This window comes from Cuculus canorus, chromosome 5 (genome assembly GCF_017976375.1).
Source record: "Cuculus canorus isolate bCucCan1 chromosome 5, bCucCan1.pri, whole genome shotgun sequence".
NCBI lineage: Eukaryota > Metazoa > Chordata > Aves > Cuculiformes > Cuculidae > Cuculus > Cuculus canorus.
Window position 1 is genome coordinate 53,220,780 of NC_071405.1, and position 23,240 is coordinate 53,244,019.

Here is a 23,240-nt window from a genome sequence, read left to right on the forward strand (position 1 = left end):
TATGTGTGCATGTGTACATTTGCAATTTATGGTTACGCAGGGATTAGGTAGTTTTCTTTGGTAACTTCCAACTAATGTTCTTTTTACTTATTTAAAAAAAAACCCAAACCCATAGTATTAATTATTAGTCCCTGGATTCACAGCCTTGCCCTACTTTTCCTCTGTAATATTGGCAATAGGTTTTTAATTTTTTTTCTGCTGCAGTGACTGCATCAGACTGCTATGTGCGCTTGTGGCTGCCTTCTGCTTCAAATGGAAAGCTTCAGACCAAAACCATCAAGAATTCTGAAAATCCTGTCTGGAATGAGACTTTCTACTTTAGGATCCAGAGAGAAGTAGAGGTAGTAAAAAAAGAGAAATGTCGCCATTTTGAATAGCTGAGAATCCTCAGTTGACACCTTATTGATCAACTCTTCTAAATAACTTAAGAAAATGCTTGTGTAACACAATTTGCAACTACCAGGTTAGCCCAGAGCACCAGACATAGGAAGTTGTATTCCTCTCAGATAGTTATAGGCTTTGGTGATATAAATACCTACATTTGAGCCAGTCCAGGCTCCCTTTGTTGTCACCTGAAAGAAATAAGTACTGCTGTAACATGCTTGGTCTGGGCTATTTTGGATGGTTAATTTAGAAAGAGCTTTCCCTCTGCTGATTGTAAGGGAGGAGTTTCTGTGGAATAGGCAGCAAATTTAATTCTGTGCTAAGCTGTGTAGTTTAGAGATGTTGTGGATGAAGAAACTAAGTGTGTTCTTTGAGCAGATTATCAATGTGGTGCAGGGCACTGACATATTTTCTGTTTCAATGTAGCAAGAACTCTCTGTTATAGGTAGTTGTCTTCTATTCCATTATAAGCTTGCCAAGGTTGGGTTTAATGACAATGTTCCACATTAGCAAACTCCTGAAGGAAAGCACAGGTTTCTTTATTCTTACCACTTGTCATAGTGAATCAGCTGCACAAGTCTAGAACCAACAATTTTTCCTGTGTAGTAGCAACTCAATAAGAGTTCTTATTTATTTTCTTCTGCTACTAGAACATTTTAGAATTGGCAGTGTGTGATGAAGATCCACTCACCAAAGATGACATGCAGTTCACAGTTCTTTTTAATGTTGCTAGAATCAGACCTGGAGAGACACTTCGTGAGATATTTGCTTTGAAATCAGAGGTAAGGATTGAAAATACATGAAGAAATGATCAAGACCTCATTGTACATATTCTCTTTTAAGTGAGCTTTGGGTCTGCATAAACAGATATCCATATATATTGATATAATTATTGATATTTCATCAAAACAGATATCATTGTGCTGGATTTTTGTGACGTCATTGATCTCTTTTCACAGACTCAGAAAATGAAGCCACTTACTCTCTCACACTGACCATCTCTGTGGGGACAAAATATGTTAATAGGCAGCATCTGTAAATAGTCATTTTTATCTTCTATAATTTAAATAAATAACTTAGCTTTTGGTTTCATTCCACTTGTGCGATGCTTAAAGGGCATTTCCTCTTAAATGGCAGCTTTTATTAAAAACATGAAGACAATCTGCTCACCGCTTAAATTAAATGATTCTTTCAGGCTTCTCCTATTGGTGTTCATGGTAGGTCTCCTTCTAGGTGATTCAAGCTTCTCTAGCCTATAGTAAAAGGATGCTTATTCTGCTAACATCTTTAGAATTCTGTTCAGAAGCCTGTGAAAGGGAACTCTCCAGAGAACAAAGCTGGGGCTCAGTCTGTAACAACGCTTGGTCTTGTCTGAGCTGTGGCTGAGGTATTGCTACATAGTCAATGCAGGAAGGAGGCAATCCGTACCCCAAAGAGCAACTGCTTCCCAAATGTTTAAGGCTATTAACCAGGGTCTTCCTAATGACTTTGCAGGCTGGTACCATGCTCTTCTTAGCCAGTGGGTGAGTTGCTAGGAAATACAATGATTCAATAAGCATCTCAGTCAAGAGTACTCTTGCCAGGGCGTGGTACTTAATTTCTGCTGGACTGAGTGTGAACGTGATTTAAATGGTTTGTACATGAAAGTGACAGTGGCATTTGTCACATTTGTTGCTGGGCTTCAATGCCTTTCCCCCCATGTGCACCACTTTTGCAGAAAGCTATTTTAGTTTTATATTTCTGTATCAGCCAAGCTTTTCCTCTTTGACTGTATCTTTGCGAATATATGTATAATTCTACATATCCCACAACTGGATAATATTCATCTTTCCAAGGCTATGGTTTCTGTTGCAGTCAGCTTTGGAAAGAGTTAATGAACAGATTTTTTTTGGTAACATTAGTGAAAGAGATGTTGGCCATGGAAATACTTTTTAGGTATGTGTGTACTGCCAAATTCTTTCAGCCTTCAATAATCCATATTTATTTTACCCTTTTCTTTTTAGAAGGAGACGTGCAGCAGGAGATGGGAAAGTTTGGAAGTGGAGTTCTGGATGGAAAGAATGTGAGTAAAATTCCAAAGCTGAAAGGTATAGATCTGCCAGGGAATATTAATGTCTTAGAGAAAGAAGTTCTTCCATCTCTTCTTCCCAGCAGTAAGCCAAAATTACTGTTTCAAACTTCTTTTTTTAACCTTAACTTCTCCAGCTAGTTCTGCATTTCATTTCATTTCATTTCATTTCATTTCATTTCATTTCATTTCAGTCTTTCCTTCTGTTAAACATTTATATCCTGATGGTGGAAATCTAGTAATGGCGGCATGATGTGATAACTTGTACACAAGATCCATATAAAACTTAACATAGGTGCGCTTCAAGTTTGTTTGTGTTAATTGAAAGATCCCCACAGCACAGCGGTGTTTCTAAAAGACCAGAAAACTTGTCTTTTATTATTATCACAATATATACAGGGTTATGTAGACATTATTAGAAAAGTCAACCATTTGGTGATAGCATAGTTAAACTGAAAAAACATACAATCAACCAACAGTAAAATTAAGACCACTCCCTCAAAGTCGTAATCTGGAGGAGAACAAATCCTTTAAGATGAACTTTATCTCTTTTTAAATGCTATCACAAGTTTCGTTGGAAACTGGACTGAATAGATTCACACTAGAAATAAAACGAACGTCTTTCACCATTCAAGTTATTAGACATGTGGGGGATTTTCCACCCTTGCAAGTCAAACCTAGTTATTTACTTTTCAATACATTCTACAGCTGAAATAGAAGTTAAAAGGCTGGAAGTAGTGCTTGCTAAAATGCACAGGACTTTGCAAAAAGTCAAAGATTACATGCTATGTAATTTTAATGGTCTTTTCACACGAAAGCACTTACACATGTGTTTAAGATAGTTATGATGGAGTATTGGCCTTTATGACAGATACTGTTAGTAGACTCTGTAGGTTACTCGTATTGTTAAATAACCACATACATTTAGTGACAGACCTAGGTCTTACGAGGTAAAGTATCTGGGATGAAGATTTTCTACTACTTACCTCTGTGTTTTCTAGTCATACATATAGCACAGTGGGAACTAATTCTTACTTGCCATTCATTTGTTACAAAATTCTAAATTATAATCTGGAACAGTCAGAAATGTCTTTCCTAACAAGTATTTGCAGAGTACATTAATAGTAGCCTTTACTTTCCCCAGGTCAGTTTTTAATAGGAGGTTGTGATTCCATATAGACCAGTATGTGTTTGTTCTGCTGTATCTTAGCATATACTTTTAAGCATTACTATTTTTGTGGGTTCTCCTGCCTTTCCTCTTGTTTGGCTACTACATTTTAGTACATGTGCTTAGCAGGTGATCGTGTATTATACCTTTCAGAAAACAAATTGTGATACTTATGTACCTATATTCAATATTAAGCAGGAAAGGTCATAAAACTACTATTTTAAAAAAAATGCCAGATATTCACACAGCATTTGTTTGTCTGTTGATTCTGTCTTTACAGTCCTGGCCCTCCAGAGCACCTCATTACCAATGATGTCCTAGTGGTAAGATTCACATGTGGAATTTTCCTTCATTTTGATTCCTTCTTCTTCTCCCCAACTATCTAACACTTTACAGAGAGAACAGAAACTACCATGATCAATAAAAGCGTGGTGTGCATTATAAAGTGAAAGATACAGGATGATTCCCATCTGTTATGGATTAACTTTTACCCTCCCCATGCAAAAATAGAGGCTGTGTTTCTTGAAGTCCTCGGGTACTACAGATGTCAATATTTTGCCTAGCTGTGGTTTGTTAATGTTGCAGAAGCCTGTATTTGTTGGTGTTCGAAATGCAAACGGCTTGTGTTTCATGTAGTACAGCGTGGCACTTTGCAGGAAAAAGAAAGATTATAAAAGGAATGAGTCTGTGGAAGGCAATAGTAACTATTCAATGTGCTTATGACTGGAGGGTTATCTAATGTAACAACATTTCGGGAAATTAGTTTTTTTAATGAAGAGTTGTTTTAGTCATGGAAACGTAAAGTCCTCTTTTGGTATTTGTCAACCTGTGATACATTCCCTATCTCCCTGGGCTGGCCCAGCAGCTAAGGAGTACAAAGTACTTCATGCCAACCACTCCAAGCCTGTGCATGGTTTCCAGATGCTAGCCTTCAACATCCCTGAGGCAGAATAACACATATTCTGTTCTACCGCCCTCATTTTCTGTGTGAGGCATAATAGCTGTAATGATTGGCATGCGCTGTTCCTGAAATTGTTTGGAAAACTGTCCTGGCATGAGTTATTAAACGTGAACTGGAATGACTCAGTTGGAGCATAGGGTGAAATAAATGCATGATCTCCGTATATGAGGACCAGCAAGAAGATGCCTTGTAGACTAATCATCGCTGCAATATGCAGAAACTCGTCATCAGGTGTTTTACCCTACCCTTCTTAAATAATTATCAAATATATGTGTAGCTGTGTTTGTACAACAGTGTGCTGTACAGTTTCCTGATTTTGGGATAACTTGAATGGGTATAACAATGTCTGGCAATGCATCACTGTATGGAGAAGCTAGTTCTGAAGTAGTGTAAATAGGCTACTGGGATAAGGAGCTCTCAAGGAACTTCTGTGCAGCTGGATTGCGTCCAGCACTAAGACCAGTTTAGTTGGTTCTATATCATAGATAGTGATTGTCTGTGTGATGTTTCATTGTTTGCTGCAGATGTGTCATTTGCTGTCTTCATAGCTTTTCACTCCTGTCTTTTACAGTCCCGTGAGGTTTGCTGCTTGGAAGTGCAAGTGGATATTAATGAAAGCAGGAAATATTTGAAAGGTAGGCTGATTTCTCTGTGAAGTGAGGACGTGACCAAATAAATCCTATCATAGTCATTCAGCCCCAGATGGAGGCACTGTAGGATACAGAGACAACTAAGGAAGTTCTAATGACACTAAAATGTAGTGTGGTGGAAGTCTCTGAACAGCCTGCAGTTGTAGTGCTGATCTGCGAGTCTTTTCCTTGAAGCTGTCAAGTTTGGACATAGTAAACTTGGCTGGTGGAATTATGAGAGAGTGCTGACTCTGGGAGCACTCCAAGCTATGCGGTGAAGTCAAGAGTACCAGTTCCTGTGCTGTAGGAGACTTGCTAGTGCGGCAGCTTACAGAGGAGTTACCACAAAGAATGACTGCTGCAGAAAGTTTGCCAACTTTGTTAGCTATTTTGCCCGAACAACGTTATTATCTTTTGTTTTCACCAGAGGGTAAAAATCTTGTGCTTACGGTGCCTGCATCTCATGAGGGAACGCAGAAAACTACAGAGGACACAGATATTTTCTGCTTCCATTGCGTGAGGGCTTGGGAGCCAGTTCTGAAAGTCAGACTGCAGGTAATAGGCACTATATGATACCACTACTCCTGCTACTTGCTTATTTCCAGCATCGCCAAAACAGTAAAAAGTCTGAATTGTTTCTATTCTGTGAATAAGCCCATGTTTTTTGTTCTCTGTAGAGAGTTTCTGATAAGGAAGATGACAATAGCAATTTAAGTGACACCTTAACCGTGCCACTGAAATTTCTCCCGGTTGGACATAAAGTGAAAGTAACCCTCCCTGTAAGACATGTGAGTACTTCACCATTTATATGATCTTTAGGAGAGAAGGGTAGAGTAACCTTCTGCATTTAACACCTTAACATTTAAAAAGAAATAATTTACTAAGCCTGAGTAAGAATTTTGTGCAAATACAAGTTTTCTGTGAACAAGTTTAGTCTTCTCAGAGAAATATTAATTTTCTGTCAGTAATAATTGTGAATTCATCCTGGCCAGTTTTAGATGCAGTTAAGACCAACCTCTGCTGTCCTTGCACAGTTAAAGGAGAATATTCTATACCCCTGGCAAGGCTTTGGGATGCCTCACTGCTCTTTAGCAAGCCTGGGTGGTTAGCTCATTCTATATACATAAATTTTAGATGGGCAGAATTAGACAATGTGAGTCTTACCCACAGAGGACAATTCTGTCACGTTCTTCTATGCGTACAGTCATGATGGTAACTGGTGGAGAGAAACAACTTCAGGTTGCTTTAAAAGCAGTAGTAATGCTGCTGCGTGACAAGATGAATCTGTTAACAATAGCCAGACATCCTTTCCCAGACCTTGCAGCAAATGAGAGGCAAAAATAGGAGGACAAGAATTCCTCAGCAGCCTTACCCCTAAAGAGAAGGGAGAATGAATGTGTGTTTCTCAACTAGTGATTTCCTATCTTGCTACTGGGACTCTTCTTTACCTCCAGTAGGTTTTTGGATGTGATGACTTGTATTTCCTCTTCCTATCACAGCCTTTATCTGGCTGCTGTTCTTTGTCCTCAAGAACAGAAAGGTGGAAATGTGATTTCGCTGCTGGGTTAGGATGACTCACTGAGGAATATCCACAGTGAGGAAGATATCCTGTTTCACAGCCCATTTGTCTAGTCACTTTGACTACTCCAGCCTCTTCTGCTTCTCTGTAGAATGTGTTTGACATTTAGTTGCTTTCCTTCTCTTTACCCCTGTAGTTTCCCAAAATACTGTATGCAAGGTGATAGTTGTGGGGCATTCCGGAAGGCACTGAAGATCTGGATTTCAAAACTTCTCTGTTTCCCAGTTGTTCATGTTCCTGCTCTCATTTCTTTGTTTACAGAATGTGCCACTGCAGTTGTACCTCCAACTGAATGATTGGTAAGAGGACTATTTTGTCTCTTAAGGTTTTATTGCTCTTTGAACTATGAATTCTAGAACAGTATCCTTTATTTAGATACAAGGAATGCTCGAGACTAGAGGAAAAATCTAACATTAGTTGTCATCATTAAAGAGTCACTAAACAGACCAAAGTTAAGTGCTTCTGGGGCAAAACAGTCATGCCAAGATGCCAAATAATAAAATAAATAGAGAATTTAAAATAGTGAGAAACTTGGTCACTGAGTGTCTTTTGCGTCAAAGAACCAAGGGCTGAGATTGGAGGCTTCTTCAAAATGGACACAAAAGCAGGAAGAAGGCAGAGGGAAAAGGGAATTTGAAATAAGCAGGACATCCAGAGTCCATAAATTACTCAAACCACACAAATATTATTAAGAAAACAGATTTGTGGCTCTGGTGATATCAAAAGAGAGAAGCATAAGCTAGAGAAGATGAAATGTAACACTATAAAATAGTGAGGCAGACAACAAATAAAGCAAAATTATTTGAGTATCTTTTTCATTATGCTGTTTCTGTATAAATCTGTGGTACAAATCCCCGTGAAAGACCTTGTTAGGTTCAAGTCACCCTTTGCTCAGAAAGGATATGAAGAAGAAACAGAAAGACTTCAGCTTACAAAGCTAGTGAAAGATATGAAGAAGCCTTTCTTTTTTCATGTTTGCTGTCCTTAGCTGGCAGTAAAACTTCCACTGAAACAGATATTAGGAGAGAAATGTAGAATCATAGCAGTTGATTTATTTGAAACTGAAAGCTTCATTTCTGTCTTTAAATCTGAACGATGAATCATGATTTTTTATGATATTTAGTAGACTACAGTTGCTGAAAATAGATCCACATACATTTTAAATACCAATCCTTTGCCTCTGTATTAAATTATGTTTCAGCACAGAAAAACTAGATGTGCGCTTGGGGTATGATCTGTGCCGAGAAGAGCAAGAATTCTTGCAAAAAAGGAAGAGAGTGGTTGCCAGTGCCCTGAAAAGGGTTCTTCATCTGGAGAGAGATCTGCATGGACATGAGGTCTTTGAGTTGGAATCCAGGCATGGGGTTTGGGGTCTGTTGAATTAGGATTGTCACAACTCCCCACAACATTTCTAGTAGTTTTTGCATGTTGCTGACAAACCCATTGATTTGAATGGCAGCAGAACAGAACTTCTTAGTGTGTCTTATTCCATACTCATCTAAAATTTCAGTTCAGCTATTCATACCTCCATTCTTTTCAATAGGTCAAATTCCCAAGGACATAATATACCTTACTTCAAAGCTGTTGTTTCAGGCAGTGTGATGCACTGATTCAGTGCAAGTTATGAGGCATTAGTTCATTGTGTTAGGCACAGGCCAGCCAGGGAACCCTAATCAAGTAGAAGGCTGGGAGTATTTGAAATTCAGCTCACATACGTATTTATGAAATCATTGTTATGCCCTTTATTTAGGCTTACCTTTTTTTTTTTTTTTTTACTTTCAGCATACTTTTCACAAAAAATCAAAATTTTTTAGAGTCAAAAAAGAACATTTTATAACAAGCTCCAGTTGAAGTATGTTTTGTTGCCAAGATAAGATCCAGCATGAATTTTTAAGTGAACATTTCTTTTCTTGTGGGAATTATATTTGTTGAATGTATGTTTTCCAAATAATCATTTTGTTTCCTTAACATATTTTTTTCTGCACTCTGCTCAGGACTTCCTTTAATTCAGTCTTAATTTCGTTTATTGCAATATTTGTTATTTATAATAAAATCGAATCATTAGCCACTGTTAATTGTTGCAATTCCAATTATAAAGAACAATGGGAGGAAGGAAGTTTAAAATCACTGCATATTTAACTCATCCAAGCTTTGGGGCTAAGGTAACCCACTGAGTATGTGAAGGCTAATTTAAGGAAGGTACTGGTAAAGACTGGCTGAACATTGACTTAATTTCATTACCCTCCAATGAAATCTGCTGATGAAATTATCACCTGTAATTAGATTTTTTTCAAGTGGGCAAGTGAGTAACTTCTTGACGATAATACTTATGTTTTGAACAGGTCCCAGTAATAGCTGTTATGGCAACAGGTGGAGGACTCAGAGCAATGTCAGCTATGTTTGGCCACCTCTTAGCTCTTCAGAAGCTGAATCTATTGGACTGTGTAACCTATGTCACTGGGGCTTCTGGCTCAACATGGTGCGTATAGAAAATGAGATTTGTATTTGGAATGACTATGACAGTATGTGTCCACACAATGAGATGTATCTCTTTCAATAATATGTGAACATAATTCCCTGGTAAAGCTGTTACTGTTGGCTCTTGATCATAGCTTCAGTTTAGGCTTGCTGATTCTCTTCTTTGATGAAAGTGCTGGGTAAATATAGTAATTTTCCAAAATTATCCAAATAAATAGATGATTTTCTCTTACTTCTGTTCTTTAGGACTCTAGCAGACCTATATGAGCATGCGGACTGGTCACAGAAGACTCTGGAGGAGCCCCTTAAAGCAGTAAAAGAGCAAGTGACCAAATGCAAACTCAACCTTATGTCTATAGAGCATCTGAAGTATTTTCACAAGGAACTTGCTGAAAGGGCAAAAGCTGGACACGTATCATCTTTTACAGCTCTGTGGTCACTTGTTCAGGAAATGTTCTTACATGAACGGGTGTGTACACATCTGGGAAACATCCACTCATTTTCTTTAGAGTTTTACTCTTTGAGGGCATGACATAACGGGTCGAACAAAACCAAAGTGACTGCCGCATCCCAGTGTGATTTGTAAACAATGACAGAGGATCTTGTAGCCAGGATTTTCTAGGGTAGCTGATGGTTTGGAGGTGCCCAACATCTTTAAATGCCTTAGGCTTTCCGACTTATGAGTCGCTCTTACGAGGAACGGCTGAGGGAACTGGGGTTGTTTAGCCTGGAGAAGAGGAGGCTGAGGGGAGACCTTATTGCTCTCTACAAGTACCTGAAAGGAGGTTGTGGAGAGGAGGGAGCTGGCCTCTTCTTCCAAGTGACAGGGGACAGGACAAGGGGGATTGGCCTCAAGCTCCGCCAGGGGAGGTTCAGGCTTGACATCAGGAAACAAATTTTCATGGAAAGGGTCATTGGGCACTGGCAGAGGCTGCCCAGGGAGGTGGTTGAGTCACCTTCCCTGGAGGTGTTTAAGGGATGGGTGGATGAGGTGCTGAGGGTTATGGTTTAGGGATTGTTAGGAATGGTTGGACTCGATGATCCAGTGGATCCTTTCCAACCTAGTGATTCTATGATTCTATGATCCTCCATGAGAAATTGTGTCTTTTATAGTCTGTTTCTTAGAGTTGGACACTTAAGAGCTGAAGTAATCTGTCCTCATGTGAACCTTAGACTCAGCCTTACTAAACTTACGTGGGATGCAGGCAATCAAGGCACTTGGATAATAATGAAGAGATTACTAGGTATCAGAAGGGCAGCCAGGAAGGGAAGTGCAGGAACACAAATGTCTCTTACTAAAATGTGACTTGTAGTTTCCTCTGGGTTGCAAAACAGGTGTCTATCCATACGCAGGTAGATCGTGTCAGTGGTTTAGCCTTATGCTCTTCCAGATGTTTACTGTCATTTTTGTTCTCTTTGATTAGCCAAGAAAGTACAAACTCACAGACCAGCGCAAGGCTTTGGAGCATGGACAAAACCCATTGCCTTTCTATGCAGTCCTCAATGTGAAAGAGGAAAAGTTTGGTACTTTCAAATTTAGAGGTAAGTATTCCTAGAGGTTTTTTTGACACTGAGTAGGGACTAAAGAGAATTTGGAGGGAGGAGAGGGGGGTGTTGGTGTAGAATAAGAGAGGAATACCTCTGTTGCCTGCCCTGACTCAGTGTTCATCTTTTAATAAAATGTTTGTCTCTTTTGTGAACTGCTGAGTGTTGATTAGAAAGAGCAGATCTGCTGGATAACGACCTCAGGCATGAAAAGGGCATTTCTGATGATCTAGGCTGAAGTTCTAGTTTTGCCACAGACATTGTTAGTGAGTGTGGGCAAATAGTGTGATCTTTATCTGCCTTAGTTTCTGCAAAGTGGCTTTGATGGTACCTTAGTTTGTAGGGGTGGTGTGAAATGTAATTGTCGCTTCTCTAAATAGTGCACTGATGAGGATATAAAAATGGAGTGGAGTATGATTGTTATGATGGGTGTGATGCGAAACCCTTCAAATAGTCGCAGGCTGCATTCAACAAAAGGTACTAAAATAGGCAGAAACTAGAAAGAAAAGACAGTTAGTACTTATTTTTTTTGTTAGATTTATAGCCACTTCTCTACTGCAATAAGTGTACAGGGCAGCCTTAGTCAGGAAACTGCATGGCGATGCCTGCACTGTGATACTTTCTGGTTTGCAGCCGATGTACCTTCAGGCTGCTTTGTTATGTCATGTAGACTGACAGGTTTGGGTTAGTAGATGTTTCATGCCAGTTGTTCCTTGCAGGCTGTATCACACTTGCATGTTACACATTTGATGCTCTTGACTTAGAGAGGCAAGTGGGATCTCAAAGTCTTTTATATAGATATGTCAATCTAAGCTTTTGAAGCTAATGTTAACTTTTTCTGAGGTGCTTTTTAGTTCCTTTTCTATGCAAATCATCTCAGCAGTTTGCAGTACAAAGCTACTGATACTGTAAAGCTGCTGAGATCAGCAAGATCTGTGGAGCTTGTGGATAGCTTTATCCACAGGGAAAGGTTTTGTTTTCTTATTTTTGTTATGGTAAACATGCCATGTGTCAATTCTTTTGTAGAGTGGGCAGACTTCTCTCCTTATGAGGTGGCCATACCAAAATACGGAGCCTCCATTCCTTCAGAATATTTTGACAGTGAGTTCTTCATGGGAAGGCGAGTGAAGAAGATGCCAGAGTCTCGAATCTGCTATCTGGAAGGTGACCTAGCAGTGTGATATAGTTGATCGCAACACGGTAGAAAGTATGCATAGCTAGCCACTAGTCTGTGTACAACACTCCTTGCCAGCAGGTCTGCTCTGTGTCTTGATTTAATGGGCTTTTTACCCATTTTGTACTCTTCTGCACCTTCTAAAGCTTCTTTACTCCTGTGGTCTCCTTTAACCTGGGCAGATTTGGGAGAGTTGCAGCATTGTTCCCCTTCTCATTTTCTGAACTAAACAAGAAGGTAGAGAAGGCAAGATGAGGAAAAAAATGAGCCTTTCTTCCTCGATCAGTCATCGAATCTTCAACTTCATCAACAGTATTTCTAGAAAACACATTGGAGGGGTAGAATTGGAAGGAGCTGAAAATAAAATATAACTCTTCTAGAACAACCCACAAAGGCAAGAACCATCTGAGCTTTGTGGGTTGAGAATGGTGTCACTAATATCCCCTGCACATATGCATGAAGGAAGCCCTTTTAAGCTCCAGCAACTGCTTTGCTTAGCTGTTCTGCCTCTAAAGGCAAAGAAAAGAGGAAAAGCAGCTACTCAGAGGCATCCATGTGCCCCAGGCGGATTTTAAATCCTTGTCAGAATTTCAGCTTTTGATACCAAAGACAAGGGTCCAGTGGAGGGGAAAAAAAAGCATTTCTCTCACCGTGAAGTCTCCTAGAGAATGTATTTGTTCCTTATGTGAGTACCTGGCATGGGGCTTACAGTACTTTTCCGAAAGCAGACTCACATATGGAGCCAATTATATTTCGACCTTGGACTAGTTGAACTTCACAGAAATAAAACATGCCTGAAAGGAAAAAATGAGCCTTAGTTTAATTTAAAGAATAAATCACTTTAAAGTGGGTCTTATACTTGCATGGCTTCACTCTGCTTCCAAAGCCTACTTTCTTTTGCAAATACACAGTAAACACTCTAAAACATAATTTAGGTGACTGATACCTCTTATTTTCTTACTCTGTACTGTACAGTGAATGGTCTGTGTGTAATTATCTCTTGAGACAGATCCCCGAAGTACTGACACCATTGTGTTTAAACTCTGTGAGACCTACTGCTTAACCTTGTTCAGTTCTCCTTGGCCAATAATATGTAGCATGGATACTTGTAAGAGTCAGTGGTTAACGTGTGTTAGTGCAATATTTTTCCAATGTGGTTTGACTTTCAGGTCTTTGGACAAATATCTTTACTAGGAATTTGCTGGATGGCTTGTACTGGTCCTCAAATTCAAATGAATTCTGGGAACGATGGGCCAAAGATATGGTGGATATAGGTAAGAGTTTCAAAAGCAGTAATTGTTTTTGACAATTGCTTAGACAGTGCTTCCTATTCAGGTGAGGATTAAGAAAGATACACTATTGCTATTGTTGGTGAATACTCTCTCACATGTTCTCCCTAAATTGCTGTGGTGTTGCCTCACTGTGAATATTCAGCATGATTTTTGTCTGTATCAGAATGATCACTATGTGATGTTTTAATCTTATTTAATTTTAATTTATTTTATTTTTAACCCAGAGTCATGCTGGCTACAAATGTTTTTCATTTGAAATTTGCTATCTGTCTGTTAAATGACTCCTCCCATGACTACAGATGAGAAAGGTAACTTTTACTTGTAGGCAGAAGTACAAAGCCAGTGTGTCATTTGAAGGAGTAAGATGCAAAATCTATGCTCGTTTTAAACAGAACCTATATAACTTTGTTTAAATGGGATTGGTCATGTGCATGTGTTTTCAAGCACACTGGAAGAAACAGGGAGGGAAGAGACCTGCAGGAAGACAGCAAAGGGCAGCTAGCCAGTAAAGATGACCAGCAAATTGGATTGCTGATGGTTTTTTTTCTCACAGTTCCTTCTCTGTTTCAGAAAAACATTCTCCTGAGGAGGATATCACTGTCATCGAGCCTCCGTCTTGTTTGTCAGGGAAGTTGTATGAAATGTTTAAGGACATTATGACCAAGCGTCCACTACTGGGGAAGTCTCATAATTTCCTGAGAGGCTTAGAATTTCATAAGGATTATATCCATCAGAAAAAGTTTATTGAATGGAAAGGTAACTGCAACAAAGAGTTAGCTGCAGTGTGCAGGTAACATCTCAGATTTTTTTTTTTAAACTTTGGAAATCACACATTTAGAGATACTTCCTCAGGGTTTGGAAATCTGCTGAGATGCAACTACGTTCATCCTCTCTGTCTCTTTAGGGTAAAGGGTTAAAATGAACTATTCCATGAGCCACTCGTTCCCCTCCTGAAGATATCTGTCATTGGGTCAAAGCATGCTCTTCTATTGGAAGTTTGTCACTCTACATAGGTACCGCAGTCAAAAGATTCAGGAAGGATAGCATCATTTGAGGCCGAGAAGCAAAGATAACACTGGGAGCATAAAATAGCAAGTTATGTGGATCAGATGGAGGAAAGGACTGGCTGCAAACATGTGGTTGCCCATATGTGTGATATTTCTGCCTGATGATTTATGCATCCAGAAAGGTCTCTTTAACCCTTCAGAAACAGAAATACAAAGATCCAACAACAGAAATTTAAAGCTGTGTAGATTTAGACTGCACATAGTCAATAAACAGAATGTGTTAACTTGATGTATAAACTGAACAAAAATTTTCTATGACCTGTGCTCTATAGGCAATTTAAGTAAACAGTCATAATCATTTTACATCAAAAGCTATGAAGCAATCTATGAAATGATAGCAAGGTGATGGAACTGAGCTTTCCTGAAATCCTAGTGTCCTCATTTACTTTAGGAGAAGGTAGCAGTCTGGGAAGACCACATATTATTAAGGTTAATCTGACTTCAGCAAGAAAACACCTTTGTTTTCCCTCTTCTGAGTCCGATTCTTTGGCATCTTATGTTTTCTCTCCCGTTTCATGCAAGTTACAACACTTTTTGTCTCTGTCTGCTATTTCTGCATGAAGTTTGCTGACAATGTTGAGAGATGGTGGAGTGCCATTGTGGATTAAGGCAGAGCCCACAGTGTGCTAAGTGCTTGCAAAATATTTAATAAGCAAAAATTATAAGTTGTAAAAGAGTCTGTTCTCAGAAAACAAGTAAGAGAAGGAGAAAATAAGTAGTATAAGAAGGGTGGGTGAGAGAAGGAGCAAGCAAATTACTTAAGAATGCAGATGAAGCATAAAATTGTTGGTCAGTAAACATTAAATTTTCTTTCCTCACATTTGCTGACTAGCAGTTTTGTAAAGGCAAATGGGTAGAAGCAGATTTCAAGGAGGAATTGGAGGAAGAGAGCATAGGGACACACAGGATTATCTCAGGGCAGATATTCTACAAATAAAGCAAAACAAGTGGAAGGCATGAAGTCTGGAATGGGAAAAGGGAAACTTAAGGTCCAGAGTGGGAAAAATTAAGAGATTTTGTATCCTTTTTTTCTGCCTGCGTGAGGCCAAGAGAAAACTGGGTCTGGAGCATTCTCTAGAATAGGAAGAAGAGGAGATGCCAGGTCTTTGAGCAGAAACAATAGTCTTGTAGTAGATGAAATCTCCTGAACATAGCTGTGTTTTACAGGCTTCCCTGGAGCTCAGGTTATTTGGCTTGTTAAAACAAAATTTTAAGTGCCATGTGAAAAGCCTAATTTTCATGGTGAGAAATTTGCCAACTTATAGCCAGGAATTAATGTAGTATATTTACAGTAGGGTGCATGCTTTCCAGGGAATTCCTGAGGCAGAACTTCTTTAAATGCCCTTTTTGGGTGTGAGATGGAAGAAGAGAACACCCCAAGGAAATGCTTACTTCTAATTCACGTATCCAGCCACGAATAAATGCTGCACAGTTCCATCTTTGGGATAAGAAAACGCGGGCAACAGAATTTCAACTAAAAATTTTCACCAGGCCAAACAAAACTAAAATGTTTACTCTGTTTCTTCTGTGAAGAACTGCAAGAAAATGTCTGTCATTACAGCGCAATCTGTGAATTTCCGGCTGCTATGAGTGCTAAAATATGCAAATAATTTTATAAAGACCTGACATTGAGGGAATGGAAAAATACAAGTAATTACTTCAAGCTGCTATCAAACATCCCAGGCTATGGAATAAGCTGGAGTTATTCTGTACAGTTTAAATCAACACTACAGAATGAGGCTAAGAAGGCAGGGAGATTGAAAGAAGTGAAATGTGGAACTTACCTGCAGTATTTCTGTGGTCAGTGATTTCTTGAGGCTCAAGGAGTCTGCTTTGGGCTTTGCTACCTCATTGTGTGAACCTGAGGAACTCTCTTAAAACACTATTTTTATATTTGAAAGTGTCACAAAAGGTTTCTTACTCTCTGGGACTAGAAGTGGTACCAAGGGAACAACAGTGGACTTAATCTCTACAAGGGTGACTGAGGAGATTGCTAGTAGAGAAATAAGATTCTAGCTATCAGAAACTGGATCTCAATTTGCCAGTTGATATAATCCACTCTTTGCTGCTGCTGGAGCTAATGTGAGGTTTAAGTAGTTCAGGCAATATTTTAAGCTGTTGGTAGAGAATGTTGTGTCCATGGTGTGGTATTTTGTTTGCAGCTAAGATAATTTATATGAAATCATTGAAAGCATGTTGAAGTCAGATTTTTCACCCTAGGAGAGGGTGCAAAAGTGAAAAAAGAGCAATGCAGAAATGCAATGATGTTGCTACACTGTGAAATTGTTTTTGTTGTTTGCGTTTTTCACAGTTCTTAGGGGAAATAAAATCGGCTAAAGTCTGTATTCTGTGAAAAATCAATCCCCAGAGCAGCTGTGAGGCCAGTGGAGTCTGTGTCTCACCTGTCCTCTGCCTGGCTCCCTCACAGCCTGCCTTTGTGATTGTGCCTGGGGGAGTGTGGTAACAAGCCAGACGTGCTCAGATGTGCAGTTTGGAGGGCATGCTCCTGAGGCCATGTTTGTGGGCTCGCAATATGGAGGGAGGTGAGCCTGGTCTTGAGGGCAACCAAAGGGCTGCCCTTAACATGTAGCACAGACAGAATTACTGATTCCTCCTTTCTTACTAATGCACCACTAACTATACTCAAAATGTTTTTCAGACACCGTGCTGGACGCTTTCCCTAACAATCTGACACCGCTGCAGAAATATCTTTGCCTAATAGATGTTGGCTATTTCATCAATAGCAGTGGTGCAGCACTGTTCAAGCCAGAGAGGAATGTAGATGTCATTATCTCACTTGATTATGGTTTGGGGAATGTGTTCAAGGTGAGATTAACATGCTCAGCTCCTTGCAGCCCTGCTAAAACTCTTGTTGTGAATCTATGAGGTTTAATAGACAAATTCATATTTGATGCCAAAATTACACAATGGCCAGTTACTCCAAAAATAACTACTTAGTAAAGGCATCCTCACATTCAAAAGGTTAGATTGTGAGGTGAGTAATGGGGTTTGTTGGTGTTCCGAAGGAGAGGACTGAACGAGGCTTGATCACCGTAGTTTGTATTGTAGGTACCATGCTTATATATTTGTAAACACATCCTTCAGGGCTTCTGTGGGTCCATCTAGGTGGTCAGGAAAATTATTCCCTCTTCCCTTTATTTGTTTTTTTTTTGTGATGAGGAGGGATGGAAATTGATTAACAGGGCAGAGTATGCAGGTGCTTGTGTTATTAAGACTTCCAAGCTATCCAAGTCTTGATCATATACTCAAGAACTAACCAGTCACTGTATCTTGGAGGAGGAAAGACTTCCCTCAAGACCAGAATTATAAAAATGGCTAGGCTCTTTTCTTTGTAGTGGATTGCAGTGTGCACTTCCTAGGATCCTCAGAGAATCATAGTAATGATTGCTAGAGACATGACCTTCATCTCTGCTGCTCTGTCCTCATGACAAATTATTAATGTGGCTTTTGGTTACTCTCGTTGGCTGTAAAAAAATTCTTATAGGGTGATAAGAATCTTCTGACTTGCAGTGGGTGGTGGTAGAAAGTAGTGATATTCTGTGGTCACTTTGGACTCTGCATTCATTGCGGAGTGATCCTATGGACAGAGTTAAGTTATCACTGCATTTCTATGATACCTCAATGAACCTGGTTCCTGTCTTAGTGTTGACTTTAAGGCAATGACATTCTATGTCCACAGCAATTAGAGATGACATACAAGTATTGCAAGATACAAAAAATTCCATTCCCCAAAGTGGAGATAAGTAAAGAAGAAGAGGAGAACCCAAAGGAATGTTACGTGTTTTCAGATGCAGAAGACCCCAGAGCACCCATAGTAATCCATTTCCCCCTGGTCAATGACACCTTTAAGGAATTCAAAGAGCCTGGTAAGTTCATTCAACAAAACTATACTATTTGAATTCATGCCATTTGTCTTTCCACACCATGGATCTTATTTGTCCTTTGTAGCAATAATTTTAAGCGATGGCACAGCCTTTATGTGAGTGAGACCATCCTGTCTTCTACCCATCGTGGTCATACATGTATTTATATACACGTATATATTTGCTGGGGAAAATGTAAGACCGGAATTCCTTCTTAGGACCACCTGCCAATTGCTTCTTCCCTCACCATCCTCTTGTCAATTTAGGACCTAGCAGTAAGCAAACAGGCTGGACACTGGCTGCTTCTCCCATATTCTCATGCCTTTGTGCCAACCACCATCTAGATGGAGAGACTTAGCAAGGCTCTCCAGCAACAATAACAGTGATGTTTGTAGAGCAAGAATCAGAGAAGAAGGAACACGCACATGGCTGATATTAGCTACTATCAAGTAGTTCTTTTGTGAACATGTTCAGAAAAATGAATAGCAAGAGGTGGAGAGAATGCCACGTTTAGTTGGCCTAAGGGTGAGAAGCATAAAAGTTGCTGATCATCCTGCCTTGGCCTAGGCATTATGGGAGAAGGAAATTACTTCTTTTAATAAAAAATAGTGAATAGAAGAAGCTGCCAGAAAAGTTCTGTTGGTCTGTGATATTCACAAGGGAAAGCCTCTATTACTTATAGAGAAGGGACTTGTCCTTTACTTTCTCCTTGTCCTTGCTAAGAAGCTTTGGCAGCCCTGTGTACATGATTAACAGACAGCAAGACCTTAAGTTTCCCAGGTAATACAGCTCATATCCTTCCTCTCTTTCTCCAAGGAATTCAACAACAGACGTGGCTTTGCTATGAGGACATAAGCAGTTGGGTTGGCTCCGCAGGGAGGCCCACGGCAGGCCCTGGGCAGAGGGGTCTGCCTTCAGGTGCTGTCTTTGAATGCATGCATTAAGTGGCAAAGATCACGTGAGAACAGGAGAGCCTCAGTATAGACTATGTATTCTCAACTGTTCGTGGGATACTCAGCAAAAATCAGAAAGGCAGTATCTTGTTGGTGCCCCTGCTGTCTGACTTCCTTAACCTCAGTCTTTCCTCTCTTCTGAAGCTCTTACAGCAATGAACCCTGAAGTATTTGCCCCATCCCTGGAGATGTTCAAGCCAGGCTGGATGAGGCTTTGAGCAACCTGGCCTGGTGGATCATGTTTCTGCCCATGTCAGGGGGGTTAGAACTAGATGATCTCTAAGGTCTCTTACAGCTCAAGCCATTCCATGGTTCTTTGATTGCACATACCATCTTTTGAGTTATAAGGCCACATGGAACTTCTGCTCTCCCTCACTGCCATTCAACACGGCAGACAGAGCATTCGCTTTCCTTCCAGCTTTACTCAAAATTATATTGTGGTACTAGGTCCACAACAGAATGGATGTCTCTGAAGGAATATTTGGGAAAGGTTATGAACAACAGCAGAATGGGTTAAGTGAAGTTTCTTTTCTGCTATGACATTCATGAATGCTTAAGTAATTTGCAGTAATTTGCAGTAAGAGATACACCAGTAAAATCACATATAGAAAATCTGTGTATGAACAGAGGAGACACCCAGTAAAGGGAACTAGGCTTGTTAGCTGGAGGCTGGAGATGATCCAAAAAGCAATGTGCAGTGAAATGCAGCCATTGAGCAGTGGCAAGCAGGTAAACCAGGTGAGTGTTTTAGAGTATCTCTGAAAGAAAGGTGGATGAGGTTATACAGAGCAAAGCAGCTGCTGCAGCTTCTCAGTGCTTCAGGCAGAAATGAGTGAGTTGTGATGCTTAGCTGCCAGTCTCTAAGCAGCTGGTGATTCATCAATCAAGCTGACAGCCCGCAGCTAATGTGGGTGGTTGGGGGAGGAGCGACTTTGGCAAGCTGCTTGTGTGGATTTCAAGTTGAACAGTGGAGCTTTTAATTTCTAGGTGACTTGAGAGACACCTCGTGGAATGAGGGTACTTATTTTTCTTGCTTTCAACTATTTAAATTCTAGAAAAGAGAATAGGCTTCTGAAGTGCCCGTTTACAAAGCAACTATAGACTGTGCTTTTGTGCTCTTCAGCCAGATGCAGCTGTATGTGGATGTAGATAGCACAGGTAATAGGTCTCTTTCCATAGTGGGAGAACTTGAACAATGAAGCAGAACTTGAACATTTATAATACAGCCACTTCTGGTGACAGCCTGTGCCCAGCACCCTGAGATCACACAGCCCAGAAACCACTAGGTTAGACTAAAACCTGCTTTGTCTCAAGCAAAATTTGTGTGTCATTTTCATGCAGTTCTTGTATACATCATAAAGAATATCTCAGAAGTCTGTTAGTAGCCACAGTGACAGTCATCTTGCAATACATTTGTGGTGTAGGCATATTTGGTTCAGACTGCAAGGAGATAGGTAAAAAAAAGAGAAAAAAATGTAACCTTAAACATTTTGTAGAAGCATAAATAATGAGGGTGCTGAAAACTGTGATGGAGGTATTAGGATATCCTTTTAAGCAAGAAGATTGACCTAACAGGGAGAATGGATGTTGGCAAATCCAAAAGGCTGGGTTAACCTGAGGCTGAGTTAAAGGAGTTGGAGGATGAGAGGCTGACATAGAATCATAGAATAGTTAAGGTTGGAGGGGACCTTAAAGATCATCTCGCTCCAGCCCCCCTGCCATGGGCAGGGGCATCCCACTAAATCAGGCTGCCGAAGGCCGCATCCAACCTGGCCTTGAACACCTCCAGGAATGGGGCATCCACAGCTTCCCTGGGCAACCTGTTCCAGCGCCTCACTACTCTCATAGCGAAGAAATTCTTCCTAATGTCTAGTCTAAATCTGCCCTTCTCCAGTTTATACCCATTCCCTTTGGTCCTGTCCACACAAGCCTTTATGAATAACCCCTTTCCAGCTTTTCTGTAGGCACCCTTCGGGTGCTGGAAGGTCACTATAAGGTCTCCTTGGAGCCTTCTCTTCTCCAGACTGAACAAGCCTAACTCTCTCAGCTTGTCCTCGTAAAGAAGATGCTCCGCCCCCCTGATCATCTTTGTAGCCCTCCTCTGGAGCCATTCCAACAGCTCCATATCCTTCTTACGTGTGGGATTCCAGCACTGGACACAGTATTCCACAGTATGGGTTTACAAAAGGCAGATCTTGCCAAACTAACCTGATCACCTTCTATGACAAAATCACTCAACTACTGGATGGGGGAAAGGCTGTGGATGTAGTCTTCTTGGACTTCAGTAAAGCCTTTGACACAGTTTCTCACAGCATTCTGCTTCAGAAACTGTCAGCCTCTGGCCTGGACAGGCGCACACTCTCCTGGGTTGAAAACTGGTTGGATGGCCGGGCCCAGAGAGTGGTGGTCAATGGAGTTAACTCCAGCTGGAGACCAGTCACAAGTGGAGTTCCTCAGGGCTCAGTACTGGGTCCAGCTCTGTTCAATGTCTTTATCAATGACCTGGATGAAGGCATCGAGTGCACCCTTAGCAAGTTTGCAGATGACACTAAGCTGGGAGGAAGTGTCGACCTGCTGGAGGGTAGGGAGGCTCTGCAAAGGGATCTGAACAGGCTGGACTGCTGGGCCGAAACCAATGGGATGAGGTTTAACAAGACCAAATGCCGGGTCCTGCACTTGGGGCACAACAACCCTATGCAGCGCTACAGACTGGGGGAAGAATGGCTGGAGAGCTGCACAGAAGAGAAGGACCTGGGGGTGCTGGTTGACAGCCGACTGAACATGAGCCAGCAGTGTGCCCAGGTGGCCAAGAAGGCCAATGGCATCTTGGCTTGTATCAGAAATGGGGTCACCAGCAGGTCCAGGGAGGTTATTCTCCCTCTGTACTCGGCACTGGTGAGACCGCATCTTGAGTACTGTGTTCAGTTCTGGGCCCCTCACCACAAGAAGGATGTTGAGGCTCTGGAGCGTGTCCAGAGAAGAGCAACAAAGCTGGTGAGGGGGCTGGAGAACAAGTCTTATGAGGAGCGGCTGAGAGAGCTGGGGTTGTTTAGCCTTGAGAAGAGGAGGCTGAGGGGAGACCTTATTACTCTCTACAACTACCTGAAAGGAGGTTGTGGAGAGGAGGGAGCTGGCCTCTTCTCCCAAGTGACAGGGGACAGGACTAGAGGGAATGGCCTGAAGCTCCGTCAGGGGAGGTTCAGGTTGGATATCAGAAAAAAATTCTTCACAGTAAGAGTCATTGGGTACTGGAACAGGCTGCCCAGGGAGGTGGTCGAGTCGCCTTCCCTGGAGGTGTTTAAGGAACGGGTGGATGAAGTACTTAGGGACATGGTTTAGGGAGTGTTAGGAACGGTTGGACTCGATGATCCAATGGGTCCTTTCCAACCTTGTGATTCTGTGATTCTGTGAATCACTTCCCTCGACCTGCTGGCCACGCTTCTTTTGATGCAGGCCAGGATATGGTTGGCCTTCTGGGCTGTAAGCGCACATTGCCAGCTCATGTTGAGCTTCTCATCGACCAGCACCCCAAGTCCTTCTCTGCAGGGTTGCTCTTAATCATGTCATTCCCCATTGTGTACTGAAAACAGGGATTGCCCTGACCCAGGTGCAGGACCTTACACTTGGCCTTGTTGAACCTCATGAGCTTCTCAGAGGCTCGCTTCTCCAGTCTGTCCAGGTCCCTCTGGGTGACATCCCATCCTTCTGGTGTGGCAACTGCACTACTCAGCTTGGTGTCATCTGCAAACTTGCTGAGGGTGCGCTCAATCTCAGTATCAATATCATTGATAAAAATATTGAACGGCACCAGTCCCAATACAGACCTCTGAGGGACACCATTCATCATGGATCTCCATCTGGACATCGAGCCATTGACCACTACTCTTTGAATATAACCATCCAGTCAGTTTCTTATCCACTGTACTGTCCGCCCATCAAATCCATATCTCTCCGATTTAGAGAGAAGAATGTTGTGGGGGACCATGTCAAAGGCTTTACAGAAGTCTAGATAGATCACATCTATTGTTTTATCTGTGTCCACTGCTGCGGTTACCCCA

The 23,240-nt window shown here is 41.0% G+C and overlaps 1 protein-coding gene across 4 annotated transcripts in view; it reads left to right on the forward strand.

Moving 5' to 3' along the window:
* LOC104067316 (cytosolic phospholipase A2 beta) overlaps positions 1 to 23,240 on the forward strand; it is a 39,430-nt gene that overhangs the window by 7,229 nt on the left and 8,961 nt on the right. For 3 of the 4 annotated variants that reach the window (XM_009570045.2, XM_054069166.1, XM_054069167.1), the window contains 17 exons: positions 205 to 341; positions 1,035 to 1,166; positions 2,388 to 2,446; positions 3,901 to 3,943; positions 5,153 to 5,216; positions 5,638 to 5,765; positions 5,888 to 5,998; positions 7,051 to 7,088; positions 7,991 to 8,126; positions 9,132 to 9,268; positions 9,514 to 9,736; positions 10,692 to 10,809; positions 11,839 to 11,976; positions 13,156 to 13,260; positions 13,849 to 14,034; positions 17,005 to 17,171; positions 18,046 to 18,232. In XM_009570045.2, the coding sequence (XP_009568340.2) occupies positions 205 to 341; positions 1,035 to 1,166; positions 2,388 to 2,446; positions 3,901 to 3,943; positions 5,153 to 5,216; positions 5,638 to 5,765; positions 5,888 to 5,998; positions 7,051 to 7,088; positions 7,991 to 8,126; positions 9,132 to 9,268; positions 9,514 to 9,736; positions 10,692 to 10,809; positions 11,839 to 11,976; positions 13,156 to 13,260; positions 13,849 to 14,034; positions 17,005 to 17,171; positions 18,046 to 18,232 (2,109 nt within the window). Of the gene's footprint in view, positions 1 to 204; positions 342 to 1,034; positions 1,167 to 2,387; positions 2,447 to 3,900; positions 3,944 to 5,152; positions 5,217 to 5,637; positions 5,766 to 5,887; positions 5,999 to 7,050; positions 7,089 to 7,990; positions 8,127 to 9,131; positions 9,269 to 9,513; positions 9,737 to 10,691; positions 10,810 to 11,838; positions 11,977 to 13,155; positions 13,261 to 13,848; positions 14,035 to 17,004; positions 17,172 to 18,045; positions 18,233 to 19,044; positions 19,148 to 23,240 lie in introns of all 4 variants that reach the window. The other variant, XR_008450258.1, reaches the window with a different exon arrangement.